The sequence below is a fragment of the Drosophila biarmipes genome, chromosome 3R (assembly GCF_025231255.1).
Source record: "Drosophila biarmipes strain raj3 chromosome 3R, RU_DBia_V1.1, whole genome shotgun sequence".
NCBI lineage: Eukaryota > Metazoa > Arthropoda > Insecta > Diptera > Drosophilidae > Drosophila > Drosophila biarmipes.
In genome coordinates this window covers 23,564,938-23,580,444 of record NC_066616.1, presented here as the reverse complement: position 1 = coordinate 23,580,444, position 15,507 = coordinate 23,564,938, and the positions used below count along the sequence as shown (strand labels likewise).

The 15,507-nt window shown below is 51.5% G+C and overlaps 2 protein-coding genes and 1 long non-coding RNA gene across 3 annotated transcripts; 1 reads left to right on the top strand and 2 right to left on the bottom strand.

The window, feature by feature from the left end:
• Window positions 1-339: 339 nt before the first annotated feature.
• Window positions 340-1,677, bottom strand: LOC122817804 (uncharacterized). The gene is made up of 2 exons (XR_006367372.2): window positions 1,610-1,677; window positions 340-646 (listed from the first exon to the last, which is right to left on the bottom strand). It is a non-coding gene; the product is annotated as an uncharacterized LOC122817804 (long non-coding RNA).
• Window positions 621-10,359, top strand: LOC108026187 (PH-interacting protein). Its single transcript, XM_017096977.3, has 15 exons — window positions 621-759; window positions 1,010-1,068; window positions 1,207-1,236; window positions 1,624-1,683; window positions 2,286-2,532; window positions 2,588-3,395; window positions 3,527-3,623; window positions 3,684-3,998; window positions 4,060-6,093; window positions 6,167-6,426; window positions 6,491-6,661; window positions 6,720-6,993; window positions 7,456-8,598; window positions 8,658-8,835; window positions 8,908-10,359. Exons 1-15 carry the CDS (start codon window positions 717-719, stop codon window positions 9,912-9,914), a joined length of 6,726 nt encoding a protein of 2,241 aa, XP_016952466.1. The 5' UTR covers window positions 621-716; the 3' UTR covers window positions 9,915-10,359.
• On the bottom strand, window positions 10,161-15,031 carry LOC108026188 (protein RRP5 homolog). The gene is made up of 5 exons (XM_017096978.3): window positions 14,862-15,031; window positions 12,521-14,805; window positions 10,879-12,458; window positions 10,651-10,816; window positions 10,161-10,584 (listed from the first exon to the last, which is right to left on the bottom strand). Exons 1-5 carry the CDS (start codon window positions 14,940-14,942, stop codon window positions 10,416-10,418), a joined length of 4,281 nt encoding a protein of 1,426 aa, XP_016952467.1. The 5' UTR covers window positions 14,943-15,031; the 3' UTR covers window positions 10,161-10,415.
• Between the last annotated feature and the right edge of the window lie 476 nt (window positions 15,032-15,507).

Sequence of the window (15,507 nt, the reverse complement as noted above, 5' to 3'; positions counted from 1 at the left end):
CATAAACTTATTTTTATTTTAAAAACACGTTGTAAGAGTCAGGAAGTTTTAAATAAAAATTGTTTTAATTTTTGAAAGTAGTCCTTGCCATTCGCCCCGAGTGGGCATGTGAAGTACTTGAAGATAATCGATATACTATTGTGGCAAATTTAAAAATGAAACAATTTGTAGTTTTTGTTTTTATTGTATACAGTTTTTCATATAAACAAATGGAATCAGCGGTGTCTTTTCTTAAACCGATTTCTTGATTTTAAGAATTACCATGTAGAAAACCTAAGGAAACGCAGTAAAAATAATAATAGAAAATTAGACAGGGAAAATGCAATCAAGAACCACAAATACACCTTGTTTTGTTTATTTTTTCCATTTAAAAAGCACACATATATATACAGCTTAGATGACCGCTTTCATTCATTTTGATTAAGAACAATCAAAACAACTACTCAGAAAGTTTGGTTTTTCGGTCAGTTTAAAAGAACATTTAAAAAGGACTAGAACATCCATATGAAGTGCTTTCAAATTCAAATCAGGCCCAGTCCAACGACAATCGATAGCCAGCTCGTGAGCGCCCAGTCGCAAACTATCGAAACGCCTGCGCGACCAGTTCGGGGCGAATGGCACTCGAGTGTCACACGGGAAGAAGAAGCTGCGAAAAGAATTTTAGAAGAAAGCAACTGCAATTTTGTCATAATCGGAGCCTCAATTCGCAATGAATAATGGAAACTAGACAGCCCAGTTCCGGTGATGCGATAAGGCCAGGTGCGTACCGCCCGAGGGCGCCGCGGGCGTGCCAAAGCAGGGCCCCCGACAGGCAGCCCCCTGACTTTGTGAAATGTGTGTCTGTGCCTCTCGCCCTTCGCATACGAATGGCTGCGTTTTTTCGCCTGCGTTTGGCCAAGCGAACTGCACGGGCCCCTTTTACAAGATATTTATGCCGTTTTGGCGACTCCTGGCGAGTGCGTTTCCAACAACTTGTTGCACTAAACCCGTGAATCTCCCTATCTTGCAGAGCTGTACTTCCTCATCTCCAAGTTCCTGGCCGAGGGGCCGCTGGAGGAGACGGCCAAGGTGGGTTAAAGCAACGCTCTCGAGATCGCAATGGAATCGGAAACCAAAAAAGAGCGCAATTTCGCGACCCGCTTTGTTTACAAACATTTTTTACTAATAATTCCATCCACTTCCACATCTATTCCTCTGCTCTTACAGGTCTTGATCCGGGAACTCGAGGAGAAGAAGGTAAGTTTTGGTTTTTTTCGGGATATTTCTTTCATAGTTCCCCTGGGCTCCGCCGGGGGTGGGGGGGTAAAAAAGAAAACCGCGTTTGTTTATACGCTTTGTTTTGGTTGTTTTTGTTGTTTCTGCTGCCGGCAGCGAACGACGACGTCCGCTTGTCTCAGAGTTGGAAATCAGACTGAATTGTGGGCTTGTTGGGGCCACGGGATATAGTCATAGTCCGTCCATAAAAAGAGACAAAAAAAAAAACAAATCATAGGGATGCCCCGCGACGTCATCGGCGACGTCACGGAGTGCACTAGTGATAAGAGCCCCTCGCACAGACACACACACACACACACACACGCATATGTACACCCGTCTATATATAACGCACCTTTCGATTCCCAGGTTTTGCCGCGTCGTCTCGATTGGCTGGGGAACGAGCATGAACAGACCTTTGAGGAACTGGTGAGTGTTTTCATAATTAATCAATTAGGCTTTTAAAGTTATCGTCAAATGCCTTTTGATCGGCCTTAAGTGTTGCGTAAGTGTGTGTCTGCCTCTCGCACTCGCCCTCTCTCTTTCCTGCATGCGCCTTTGTGACGTCATCGCGGGGATAGAGAAAAAAGTTGCCTGTAAAAATTAGTTTTTTCTTTAAAAAGTAAAACATTGTAACTAACGGCATTAATCATTGTAGCTGTTAAATTAACAAATAACTAAATGTTTATTAACTTAATTAGGGGTAAAAAAAGGGGAAATTTATGAAATCTCCTTAAACGAAAGCAAAAATTCCCAAAGCCCCGGGAAAATTAACATTTTTGAAGAGCTAGCATTTTTAAACAAATGCGTTTTAATTTTAGTTATAACAATTAGTTGCAGCCAGCCGACATTTTGCTTTCGCACACAGGCACAGGGCCATGCGCACACACATGGGCGCGCAACCACCACTTTGCCTTGACTTGTGTGCGCGAGAGCAAGACAACCGTATGCACTGCGCCTATCGGTGCGATTATCGCTGCGTTTATCGATAATCGATGGAGAGACGTTAACCTTTGAATTTGAATCCGCAGGAACGAAAGTACAAGCACATTGGCGCCAACCATCTGCTCGAGATATGCGGACGCCTGGGTCCGCTGGTGGATCGCGATCTGCCGCCCAGTGTGCCGGGCATCAATTCGCTCTTGGGGACCGGGCGCCAGAACCTCCTGCGCACCAAGGACACCGTCTACTGCCATCGCTCCCTGAAGGACTACTGCACCCGCCTTCATGGAGTCTCGCTGCCCGACTCGCGCCTGACCAAGCCCACACACAACTTGGGTAAGTACTTGTGGATTACAAGTCTTGACGGATTTCAATAACTTAATTTCCCCAGACCGAGTCCTCGTTGGCCGCGAACATGGCGGAGATGTGCGCCGCAAGCTGCTTGTGCCCACCAACCTCTACAGTCGGACTAAGCTGCTTCGTCGCACCGTGGGCCACCTGTCCTCGGTGTACTGCGTGCTCTTCGACCGCACTGGGCGCTACATCATCACCGGAGCGGATGATTTACTCATCAAGATCTGGTCCGCAGCAGATGGCCGTCTGTTGGCCACTCTGCGAGGCGCCTCCTCCGAGATCACAGACATAGCCATCAACTTGGACAATACCATGCTGGCCGCCGGCTCGTTGGATCACATTCTGAGGGTGTGGGACATGCAGACCACCTCGCCCATCGCCGTCCTCTCCGCTCACACGGGCATGATAACGTCGGTGAACTTTTGTCCATCGCCGTGCAGCGATCTGAAGTATCTGGTGACCACCAGCACGGACGGATCTATCGCCTTTTGGCAGTACTCAACTCCGCGCGGGCAAAAGATCACGTTTGCCCCGAAGCCTACGCAGTATCACGAGAAGCTGCGGCCCGGACAGGCCCAGATGATGTGCACCACATTCTCGCCGGGCGGCATATTTCTGGCCGCTGGCTCTGCGGATCACCATGTTCGCGTCTACATGATGGGCGAGGACGGTCCGAAGCGGATACTGGAGACAGAGGCCTACACGGATGCAGTAGATTCGGTTCAGTGGTCGCACCGTGGCCTGAGATTCATTTCGGGCAGCAAAGATGGCACCGCACATATATGGACGTTTGAGTCGCAGCAGTGGAAGAGCGCCAAGCTGTGCATGACGGAGCGTCTGGCCAGGTGAGATACGATAGTATGCATATGGTAACACTTAGAATGACTTTGATTATATAAAATACTGAAATCTTAGATTTAAGGTATTTAAGAAGGATTTAAAAATGGCTAATGGCAAATATGTTTATGAATTGCAGCTGCCCAGAACCGGAGGAGGGAAAGAGGCTAAAGGTAACCATGGTGGCCTGGGATGCCTCGGATCGCTATGTCATCACAGCTGTTAACGATTTTACTGTGAGTATACTGCATCTTAATCTGAAAACTCCTTTCACATCTGGTTATCCCCTCGAATAGATAAAAATCTGGGACTCGAAATCAGCCAAGCTGCATCGTGTCCTGCGTGGTCACAAGGATGAGCTGTATGTGCTTGAGTCGAACCCAAGAGATGAGCATGTCCTGCTGTCCGCCGGCCACGATGGCCAGGTGTTCCTGTGGGATATTGAACAGGGCGTTTGTGTGGCCAACTTTCTGAACGACATTGATGGCCAGGGCCATGGCAGTGTGTTCGATGCCAAGTGGTCCCCGGATGGCACGATGATAGCTGCCACCGATTCCCATGGTCACATCCTGATCTTTGGTTTGGGCGTGTGCATTGAAAAGTACAAAATGGTATGTATTGATCTAAAAAGGATGTGATGTTTAAGGTGTTAAATATGTGAATTCATTTTAGCTGCCCACGGAGCTGTTTTTTCATACGGATTTCCGGCCTTTGCTAAGAGATGCACAGCACCATGTAGTGGACGAGCAGACGCAAATAATGCCGCATCTGATGCCACCGCCGTTCCTGGTTGATGCAGATGGCAACCCCCATCCGTCAAGGTTTCAGCGATTTGTCCCAGGCCGTGAGAGCTGCAGCTTGGATCAATTGATACCAAATCTCACAGTTGGTGTGGATGGCGTAGTGATCGACGATAGAGGAGCAGGCGGTGATCTAGCTGTGGCCGCCGCACCCGCTGAGGCCCCGCCCGCGGCGTTGGTCCCAGCTGCTGCTGGAGGAGCAGCGGGAGCTAACTACTCCCACATAGACCGCATGATTGCAGCCCTGGCCAATCGGCAATCGGTTAGTGCCAATGGCAACGATGCCAATCCGAGCAATGGCAACCCTACTTTTGAGCGCTTGACCAATCGTCAACTGCCGGACTCCAACGGCCGGCAATCCTCCCGTGGCAACGTCCTGGGCAGTCGTATGAGCACATCTCGCCAAGGATGGGGTGCGGCAGGTGCTGCGCCAGCTGAGGACCAAGCGGGACCGTCTCATCCACCCGCAGGGGCTGCATCAGGACTAGAACATGCAGCTGAACATGGACAGGCACAAGCGCAGCAGGCACTTCCCATAAAGTTCATCCGCCGCACCTATGTGCGTCCCATGAAGTACCCCCAGTTGCAGAACCTCAAGCAGACCATCTACGCCGCCGGCCAGTTTGAGAAACAGGAGTACAAACGCGAGATGCGTCGCCGACCGATCATGATAAACACTGCCAGTGCAGCATCTTCCCAGCAGACAGGCAATGTGGGTAGACCAAGGAATACGCGTGCCAATGGTGGCGGCGGCGGCGGCCCGAGAGCTGGAAGAAGACGTGGCGCTCAGGCTGCAGCCGGACAGCAGCAACCCGCTTACCGCACACGCGCTGTGCGAGATCAAGAGCCGGAGCGCTTCGACGAGGTCGCACCGCCGCCCGAGGAGGAGGAAGAAGATGTGTCCAGCAACTCGTCCGGCGACACCAGCTACTCGAATGTGGAGGAAAACCTAGAGGACAGCAGCGACGAGTCGGAAACCGACAGCTCGGACTACTCCGATTGGGTGGCGGATACTCCCGGCCCGAATCTGGAGCCCCCGAAGCGCTCCAAACGCAAGCCGCTATCTCGGCGACCTCGCAGTAGCGATGACAGCAGCGACGATGAGCGGGCGGGCAGAGCCAGAGGTGGACAGGTCACGGCCCGGAAGGTGGGACGCAAGACCGTTCTGTTCCCGCCCACAGATGCTAATGGAGAGATACCGGAGCTGTATCGCCCGGCTGAATGGCTGTCGGAGGTGATTCCCCGCAAGGCTCCCTACTATCCGCAGATGGGCGACGAGGTGGTCTACTTCCGGCAGGGACACGCCAAGTACTTGGACGCCGTGCGCCTAAAGAAGGTCTATAAGCTGACGCACAGCTCGGAGCCGTGGAACTTTCACAACCTGCGCGACCACGAGCTGGTCCGAGTCATAGGAATCAAGTACGAAATCCGTCCACCACGACTGTGCTGCCTGAAGCTAGCCATTATCGATGAGGAGGGCAACATGACGGGGACGACGTTCAAGATCAAGTACCACGACATGCCCGACGTCCTGGACTTTCTCGTGCTTCGTCAGACCTACGATCTTGCTGTGCAACGAAACTGGAGCATTGGCGATCGGTTTCGTTGCATGATTGTCGACGGCTGGTGGATGGGACAGATTGAATCGCGCCACGCCCTCTCCGCCGACTTCCCCGACTCCTCCTTTATGTGTTTCCGCGTGCGCTGGGACAACGGCGAGTACGAGTTCATGAGTCCCTGGGACATGGAGCCCATCGACCAGGCCAGGGTGCCGGTGGAAGTGGGAGGAGCTGTTGAGGTTCTGCCGGAGGAGATACGCGCCACACTGTACCAGCCAAAGTCGGAGGAATGGCATCGTGGAGATCGCGATGGCACCTGCAGACGCATAATCAATGGATTAGAGCAGGTGAGGATTGAATTTCTCTTTTTTTCTATTTTCAATTTATTTCTAATTCATTACTAATTGGGTTTTCCTATAGGTAATGCGTCTTTCTATAGCGGAGCATTTCCTGGCCCCCGTCGACCTGAACATTTATCCGGACTACGCTTATTTGATCGAATATCCCATCGATCTGACCACGATAAAGTCTCGCTTTGAGAACCACTTCTACCGCCGCATCACCTCAGCCCAGTTCGATGTGCGCTACCTGGCCACCAATGCGGAGCAGTACAACCGCCGGCACGCGATTATTGTCAAGCATTCTCGGATTGTCACAGACCTCTGTCTGAGGATCATCAGGTTAGAAAAGGGTTTATTATGGTAAAAAGGCGCCCCTTTCTAAATTAGATTTTATATCTTTTAGGGAACCGGATGAGATTGATGTGGCTGCTGTTTATCATCAGCTGGCAGATGTGTACCACTCCTCCGAGTCGGAGAACGAGGCAGATTCGGATGTGGTGCCGTCGACCAGCACAGGTCCAACCACTTCGGCAGCCGCAGCAGCAGCCAGGCAGAGAGTATCCTCCGCCCGACGGTGAGAATAATGATAAATAAATATAATATTATTTTTAACTAATCAATAATTTTTTTAGATCCACTCGAATTCACTCGGAAGGCGATTGGCGAGCCGATTGCCGACAACTGCTCGATCTGATGTGGTCTCGAACGGATTCGGAGCCGTTCCGCGAGCCCGTGGACACCATCGACTTCCCTGACTACCTGGAGATCATAGCCACGCCCATGGATCTACGCACCGTGAAGGAGGATCTGTTGGGCGGCAACTACGACGACCCGTTGGACTTTGCCAAGGATGTGCGATTGATTTTTCAGAACTCGAAGAACTACAACACCAACAAACGCTCGCGGGTGAGTGGAACGCAGATTTGAAGATCGGTTGCAGATCGTCATTTATTGCACTTCAAGACTGAGATCTCCATCCTCCTTCTCAGCTGTTGCCTTTTCGCTTAAGTTGCTAACCCCATCCCTCCCTCACCACTCACGTAGACACATATGCAAGCTCATCCATCTATTCTTTACGTTTCTTTTGCCTTCCGTGAACATGCCTTCAATCTCGATCTTCAAATTAACCACCCCAACTCATGACCATCAAAAATGTAAAAAACAATCTTATGAAAAATAACCCATGAAAACATTTTGATATAATGTCTAACCAAATGAATGACGATCTACGTGACTATCATCTAATGTAGGATAATCTAGCGGTAAGGTTTCTCATCTCCCAGCCCGGGTTACTAACACATTTCACCACGAAAGATTTAAAGTTTCAACAAGTAATGACTATTGTGTTTAACCATTTGTTATTTTTAGATTTACTCCATGACCCTGCGACTCTGTGCGCTCTTTGAGTCCCATATCAAGACGGTGATCACCAGCTGGAAGGCGGCCTGCAGGCGTGCTAATAAGAACAAGTCGGGCAGCAGTGGCGGCGGAGGACGTGGTGGATCCAGCAGTAGTCCAAACAAACGGACCAACAAGGAGCGCACCACGCGACGCAATCCAAAACCGACGGCCGCGGCCAGAAGATTACCACTGCCTAACTCTAGTGAGGATGAAGACGAGGATGATGACGACGACGATGATGAAGACGAGGAGGCGGAAACCACAAGAGGGCGCTCTCGTCGCCGAAATGGCGTGGCCGTCAGTGCTAGTTCGTCTGGCTCCAACCGTGTAACTTCCTCATCCGCCGCCCAGCAACGCCGAATCAAGGAGAGCAGCAGCGAGGAGGAAGAGGAGGAGGAAACCAGTGCGCAGGCCACTTCGGATGCCAGCAGCGATGAGGAGGAACGAGCCCAGTCCAATGATAGTTCGCCACAGCAGACACGCACGCGCAGGGCCAGGCAGAGGCAGCGGCTCAGCGATGACTCCAATGAACACGATTCCGAGGATAGCTACAATCCCAACGAGGAACGCAGCAGTCGCCGACGATCGGGAGCCAAGCGAACATCCAGCAATCGACAGAATAACGGGCACTCCAGCAAGCGGCGGCGGTTGAACAAGAGTCCAGCCGCAGCGGCTGTGGCTGCCGCTGGTTCACCCCGCCGAACGCGTCGCATGGCTGGTAGTTCCGCTGAGGAGGCGGCCTCCCACTCGCAGCACGACGAGAGCACCCAAGACAGCCAGGTAGGGCGCCGAAAGGGCCGCTCGGCGAACAGCAGATCCCATGCCATTGGCAATGGGCCGAGTACTAGTGCCGCAGCAGCTGCCAACTCCAGCCTGGAGAGTCCCTCGCGAAACACTCGGGCCAACGGCAGCAGAACCTCATCCCATCTGGCCGCCGAGAACGATCACAGCTACCACCTGCCAGTCCGTAACGGACGCATCATAGAATCCGATACGGACTCCCCTGTAACGAGACCGACCCGCCAGAGCACCAAGCGGGCTCTGATGGATTGGGGTCGCGGCAGCGACATCGAAGAGGAGGAGGAGGAAGAAAGCGAAGAAGCCGAAGAGGTTTGTTGTGGGTTACTATTACTTAGTGAACATTTGTTTTAATCATTTCCCCACCTTAGATCCTGCCCACACCCACAAAAGATGACGTGCCCTCTACCAGTCGAGCCGCTCTGGCTCAGGCCGCTGCTGGTTCTGTCCGTCAGCTGCGTACGAACCGCAACACCGTCGTCCGTCCAGCCCAGAGTGACGACGATGACGACGACAGTGACAACGAGCCGTTAGCCAACAATCAGCAAAGTAAGTGTATCAGAATAAGTTTATCAGAAATAAGAATGGTGACTTACCCTTCTTTTTCTTTTTTCCTTGCAGAAAATTACCAATCACCTGCAAAAGCAAGCTCAACGGCAACAACATCAGCACCTCATCCGCTCAGCCTGCGGCGTCGCTTGGCCTCGCCGCCGGAACGGAACACCCACATGACCCGTTCCCATGCCACCTCCACGACGTCCTCGGCCGCAGGCTCCCGGGCCGAACAGCAGCCGGCGGTGTCCACCCATGACCACAACTACCTGGGCAATGTCAATTCGTCAAGGGCTCCGCGACGCATTCTGTCTCGCCATCAACGAAACGCCGATGAGCTTGACACCAGTCAGGATGTGCTGGAAAACTCACGTCTGCTCTCTGCCATAGCCAATCACCGGCGACCCACCTCCACCACGAATAGCACTAGCAACAGTACCAGCAATGTGGTAACCAGACGACTGCGGGGACGAGCGAGTCAGGCGAACTCCCACGATGAGGATCATGAGGAGGAGGCGGCCGCCTCGGACGAGGGCACCGACGGCGGCTCCAGCTCCCAGAGCTACGCCGACGAGGACGAAGAGGACTCCGACTCGGAGGACAACCAGCCACTGACCAGCTACGTCTCGCCCAGCAATGGACGCACGAGGCGCAAGACGAAAACCTCCTCCTCCTCTGCGGCAACGCAAGAGCGTCCTCTGCGGCGCACCCGTCGCCCGCCATCGAATAACTCCTTCGTGAACGACGACGACGATGACTATGTGGAACCGCGCAGTCGTCGCAGCAATCGAAGTGGGAACCAGCGTGCCGGTCGAAATCAGAAGAGGCCGCGCTACAACGAGCAATCCGAGGAGGAGGAGGCGGCGGCCGGCTATTCTCACCGGAGTAAACGAGTTCGCAACGGCGATGCCCATGCCAGCTCCCAGGATCGATCGCAGGCCTCCACCGAGCGTGACGACGACGACGAGGAGGAGGAGGTCACTTCGGTGGACTCGGATGAACAACTGGTGAACGTAAGCAGCCGGGGCAGGGTGCGCAAACCATCTGCCAAGGTGCGCGGCATCTTCAAGGAGTGACCGCAGACTGTTTTATGTATAAATTAAATCTAATTGCTAAATCAAGAAACCATTGTAACATTTGCTAGCGTCTTATTTCTTATTATTGATTAATATGTAAGAGTACACACGTCACACTTGTCATTGTAACCGTCAGTGTCACCGCCACGGTCATAAACCGAAGCCCAGACCATCCCACCCCAATCCGTCACATCCCTAGTGTTCAACCCACCCACAACCATCCATCATACACAGTGGCAGAATATGTTTGATATTGTTCAAGTCTTAAGTTGACTCTTGGCATCAGCCCTACATCCTATGTGTAGGGGGCAAGGCCAAAGCAGCGTTTCATCTGTATTTCTATAATATATAGGTACTATCATACATATATATTTAAAAGGTAGCACTCGGAATCACACTTCATTTAAAATAGTTTTAGAATAAAGTATCATGAAAAAACACTGAATGTAACCTTCTGTAGTTAATCCTAAATTACGATCTCTAAGGGGGGCTGGGATGGAACTATTTGATGGAATTTTCGTAGTTCTTTACCCACTGCTCGGCCTGTTGCTTGACCTTGGCCGCCGTGGCCTCCGTGCCGTGGTTCTCCTCCAACTGCAGATACTTTTTATAGATAACTTGCATTTTGGTTGGCTTCAGTTTTTGCAGCACTGCGCGCTCAAGAACATTTCTGAAATAAAAACAGTTTGGATCCGATTATTATGAAATATTGAATTCCCTGCGGCCCCAGACTCACCTAGCTGAATCGATTTGTCCCGCCTTGATCAGCATGTCCACATACACCGACCAAATATCGATTCTCTTGGGATAGGAGGTGACCACGCCGTCTAGCAGAGTCTGGGCCATGCCATTATTATCGTTCTTCGCATAAATCTTGGCAAAGGCCACAATGCAGTGGATGTCTGAAATGGTAAATCCGAGTTTAAATACAATTCATGATTCAATTACAGACCTATAAACTTACGCTGTTGCTTTGGCAGTCCTCGCAGAGCGCGCTGGAGTAGATTGTGGACTTGGTCGGACTTTCCCATCCAGAAGTAGGCCTCGGCAGCCAGAGGCCATACCCTCAGCTCCGTCTTAAACTTGTTGAGGATTGTAGTCAGCACGGTTGAGAGACGCTCCTTCTGCTTGTTCTTCTTGAGGATTTCCACAACACTTATGTAGATTTCCAAAGGATCGTTGCAGTTCAGAGCCTCCTTGAGCACCTCATCAAAATTGTCGCTGTAGACGAGCTCCATGTTGAGCAGGGCGCTCCATATGTTCCTCAGCTCCTGGGTTTCCCGGAAGGAAATCGTCGAAATGGCTCTGCGCGCCAAGTCGCGAGCCTTCTCGATCTCCGTGCTGGACAGCAGGAAGGCGATGTACTTCAGCCAGGATATGCTGTTGTTTGGGTGGGCAAGCACTAGCCGCTCGTACTGATCAATGGACTCCAAACGCGCGTTGGGATCAGCATTGCGCTCCTCGATCTCCCGCAGTCGCTGCTCTTCCTTGACCTCCGCCTTGGCCTTCTCCTTGGCACTAAGACGTTTCTTCTTAGCTGCGCTTTGTTGGGTTTCCGCGGAATCCTCCTCATCTTCGTCGCTGGAAGCTTCCTTTGCAGGGTTCACATCGCTCTCCCAGAAACTAGAAACTCCGGGCAATCGCGCCTTGGTTTCAGTTCCATTGGTTTTTGGTGTTTCCGACTTGGCATTCTTGGCGGGAGTTTTATCCTCAAAGAATAGCTTGCCATTTTGCTTGGGTGCCTCCTTTGAAATGCCATTGGTCAAGGGCTGAGCCTTCTTTTTGCCATTGGTGAGAACTTCTGGCTCTTCAGCCTTCCGCTTGGTGGGCGTGGCCTCCGCTTTGGCTTTCTTTTTCGTCACAGTCTCCTTCTTCTGTTCCAGTGATTCTTTTACTGTTACCTTCTTCTGTTTTGGCGACTCGTCAGTTTTGGCTTTCTTGGCCTTTACGGTGGTATCCTCCGACACCGCTGTTCTTTTAACTCCTCTCCAGATGCGCCAAACAGTTTCTGGCACTGCGATGGGCAGGTTGTCGTGAATGAAGGCTATGTTGCAGAAATCTCCCTGACGCAGACCCGCACTTCCAGAGTTCTCCACATCGTTGGGGTGCAGGCGAATGGGACAGATGACCAGCGGATTCGTGCCCTTCTTCAGTGAGCACACAACCACGGACTCCAGCTTCAACAGAACTTTGGCCTTCATGCCGGCCTTGCCCATCAGATTCGTGGAGAGTTCTCCGCTTGGCGAAATGTGAGCTATATCATGCTTCTTGTTGCTGATCAGCAACACATCGCTGGAGTAGTCGATCCATAGAACTACAGCCTGGTGATTGCTGCCCGCCTCGGGAGGCTTAGCAGTTCCAGCGAGACTGGAGAGCAGCAGGGCGGAAACCTTGGATTTGCCATCCACTGTATAAACCCAGTCATGGGAAGTGGGATCGATGCCCTTGAAGACCACGTCGATCTTGTCGCCAACAGAGTATTTGGCAATAGGGGCAGAGTTTTCCTTCAGCGCTGATTTTATCTGAGCCACTTCATCCAGATAGCTATTAAGGAAAAAAGAATATTTACGTTTTTTTGGGCTAGCCAGATGGAATTGTTAACCCACCTCTCGACCAGTTTGGCAGTATCACCAAGGTCCCCGCTCCAAACGTCCGTGAGCTTGGCAGACACAGTCAGCGTTTTGGTTTCCACCTCCTTGCTAAGAACCTTCACCAGCAGCAGCTGCTCCGGCACCAGCTCCACGGGCGCATTTTTCACAGCATTCAGACGCAGCATCTTGACATGCACCTTCACCGGCTTGTTGTAGTTGCGAACGGACACCATGAGGTCCACCACCTGCTCGGTGGCATTCTTCACATAGGAACGAATTATGTCTCCCACTTGAACCGTTTGCCAATCCTTGGTGAGCTGGCCACTGAAGTAGGCCACGTCGCGCAAGCTGAAGATGTTCTGCATAATGCAGGCTGCCTCGGTGTGGGAGCCAGCGGGATGGATGCGCATGTGAGCGTGCAGCAACTCCAGATGATCCGAAAGCAAGCGAAGCGGGATTAGACCAACGTACTCCTCCACCTTGGGATTGCCGTCCTCGTCCTCTTCGTCGTCATCGGCAGCCAAGCTGATTTTTATTTCCAGTCCAGCGTCCAAGGCGTTGGTTATCTCAACGGGACAAATCTCGCCAAGCTGGAACTTGTCCTCCGGCAGAGTCAAAGTGATTTGATCCTTGGTGCGGGTCAGAATGCGGAACTTTGTGGTCTGTCCTTCGAAGAATGAACTCTGCTCCTTCAGATTCTGCCTGTGTAGGACTCCCTTGATGCCATTGCCGAACTTCACGAGCACATAGTTGTCCTCACATCGCACCACAGTGCCCGTATAGACGTTTCCAGAATGGGCGGCTGAATAATCGGTCAGTAGCTTCGTTCCCTTGCCCAAGTACTCGCTGCGATTGCTCAGGTAGCAGACTTTGCGCTCCTCACTGACCTCCAGGACGCGGCACTTCACCGACAGACCCACATCGTAGCGGACATTGGGTGCCAGATAGAGCTGCTCCAGTATTCCGTTCACCTTGCCGATCTTCACCGACCAGCCCTTGATCTTGTCGTCCTTCTTGAAAATCTTAGCCGTGACCAGGTCGCCGGCTTTAATGTCTTCCAGGCAGTAGAGCTTTTCGTTGACCACGTTGGGATCGTCGGAGCAGTAGTACAAAGACTCGATGACATCGTAGCCCAGGATGCGGACTTTGTGCTTGGTTTTTCGTCCGTATTTAGACAGCACTTCGTCCTTATCGTAGTTACCCTTAAAGTTGGACCTGATGGATCCATACGAGATGATACCCTTAAGCTTCTTGTTGAGCAGCAGTACCACTCCTCCGCTGCCCAGGCGCAGGACCTTGGCCTTTTCCACCACGGAGCCCACCTTGAGAGGCTCCTCCTCCTGCCCCTCATCATCCTGAACCTTGCCCACTTCATCTCCAGCTTTAATATCCAGATTTAGGGTTAAGTACACCAGTTTTGTGAGGGGCATCACGTATAGCACTCTGGCATTGTAGTCCTCATTCAGTTCGTAGACGTCCAGGGTGTCCAATGGGTGGGCCAGGTGGTGCTCGTTGATGTAGGCGCTGAAGGATTCGTTCATGATGCTGCCCTTCAGGCCATCCTTCAGGTGCTTGGCCACCTTGAACCTGACGATGCTGCCCGGTAGGATGTAGTCGAGATTCGTCTCGTTCTGGCTTTTGATTCGCAGCTGGTCCTGCTCCACCTGGACACAGGTGCAGGTGCTCTGGTGGGTGTCATGCTGAACCTTTTTGACCTTCAGGAAGGCCAGTTGGCCGACGTGAAGCGTCTGTGCTGGCTCCTCGCAGGGCACAAAGGCCTGCAGTCCCTGCACTCCGGACTCGATGACATAGCCGTGCTCCTGGATTTCCGCCACGGCGCCGGAGAATATGAATCCCTTCTTGATGCTCTTGTGCTGCAGACTGCCATGGACATCGGCGGGCTTTAAGGAAAGCAACAGGCTGATGCGGCCGGTGCTCAGCTTCTCTGTTTTGATAGCCTTGCCGTAGACAATGCGGCCCACCTGGAAGAGCTCGGCTAGATCGTGGTATTCGCTGGTGTCCCCCGACATGGCCGCCTTGGCCACACGGGTGTAGGCCTCCGAGATGTCCGCCACCAGGGTGCGGGCGAACATCCGACCGGGCAAAGCGATCTGCAGCGCTGTGGCGGTCGCCTCTTTAACCACTCCCATGACCAGCATGTCCTCCTGCAGCGTGTCCATGCTGAGCGTTTCCGCGGAGAAGGCCTCCAGTTGGTCATTTTGCTCCTCGGTTGGATCGCTCAGGAAGTTTTCTTTCACTTTTGGGGCCTTCTTCACCTTCTTCTGTGAGGCTCCAAAAACCTGTCGGACAGAAAAATATGTACACAGATCTCGGCATTTTCGATGGCCAAACCCACGATATTCGAGCTGATGTCGGCGGTTTTGGCCTCGGTGTGGACTGTCCCGCCTCGGGGGAAGCTTTTCTCGTTCGGCACCATCGGGTAGCTGTATAATTTAGCGTTTTAAACAACAAATTCCAGCAACGTGCGAACTACACGTGCTAAGCGCCGATATAGAAAATCAGTCAGCAAAATGTACTAATTAAGGTATAGAGCACCACTCAGCACCGAAGACTCCAACCAATGGGGACCTATGCCATGTTCACACAAGGGAGACTACTGTTGCGTAGCGTTCACACTTGGAGCTGCTATGTGATTTCAGCATATTATTAATTCGCCAAGCTATTTTTATTTGTTTATATAGGAAGTTCATACATTTAACATTCTTATGGTAGAAGGATCAGTGGGTAGTTTAGTTAAGATTACTTATTGAACGTCATTGCAAACCAACGAACTAACATAAATCTCACTTGTTTAATAAAATGTAAAATCTTATTCACTCACACCCATAGTAAATTATGATTGTTACTTAGACTTAAACTGAAGGCTTATAGATGTATACTTTAAGTCACCTTTTTATAAATTAATAAACAAATGAAGAGTACAAAGAGTAAATAAAATTTTAATTTCCATGGTTTGTGTCCCGACTTTTCCCATTGCAGTC

Coding starts and splice junctions, on each gene's coding strand:
- LOC108026187 (XM_017096977.3), top strand. CDS start 717: ATGGAAACTAGACAGCCCAGTTCCGGTGATGCGATAAGGCCAG. Junction 1,684..2,285: donor AACAGACCTTTGAGGAACTG/GTGAGTGTTTTC, acceptor TTGAATCCGCAG/GAACGAAAGTACAAGCACAT. Junction 3,999..4,059: donor GCATTGAAAAGTACAAAATG/GTATGTATTGAT, acceptor AATTCATTTTAG/CTGCCCACGGAGCTGTTTTT.
- LOC108026188 (XM_017096978.3), bottom strand. CDS start 14,942: ATGGTGCCGAACGAGAAAAGCTTCCCCCGAGGCGGGACAGTCCACACC. Junction 14,806..14,861: donor CCGACATCAGCTCGAATATC/GTGGGTTTGGCC, acceptor TCTGTCCGACAG/GTTTTTGGAGCCTCACAGAA. Junction 12,459..12,520: donor ACTGCCAAACTGGTCGAGAG/GTGGGTTAACAA, acceptor TTTCCTTAATAG/CTATCTGGATGAAGTGGCTC.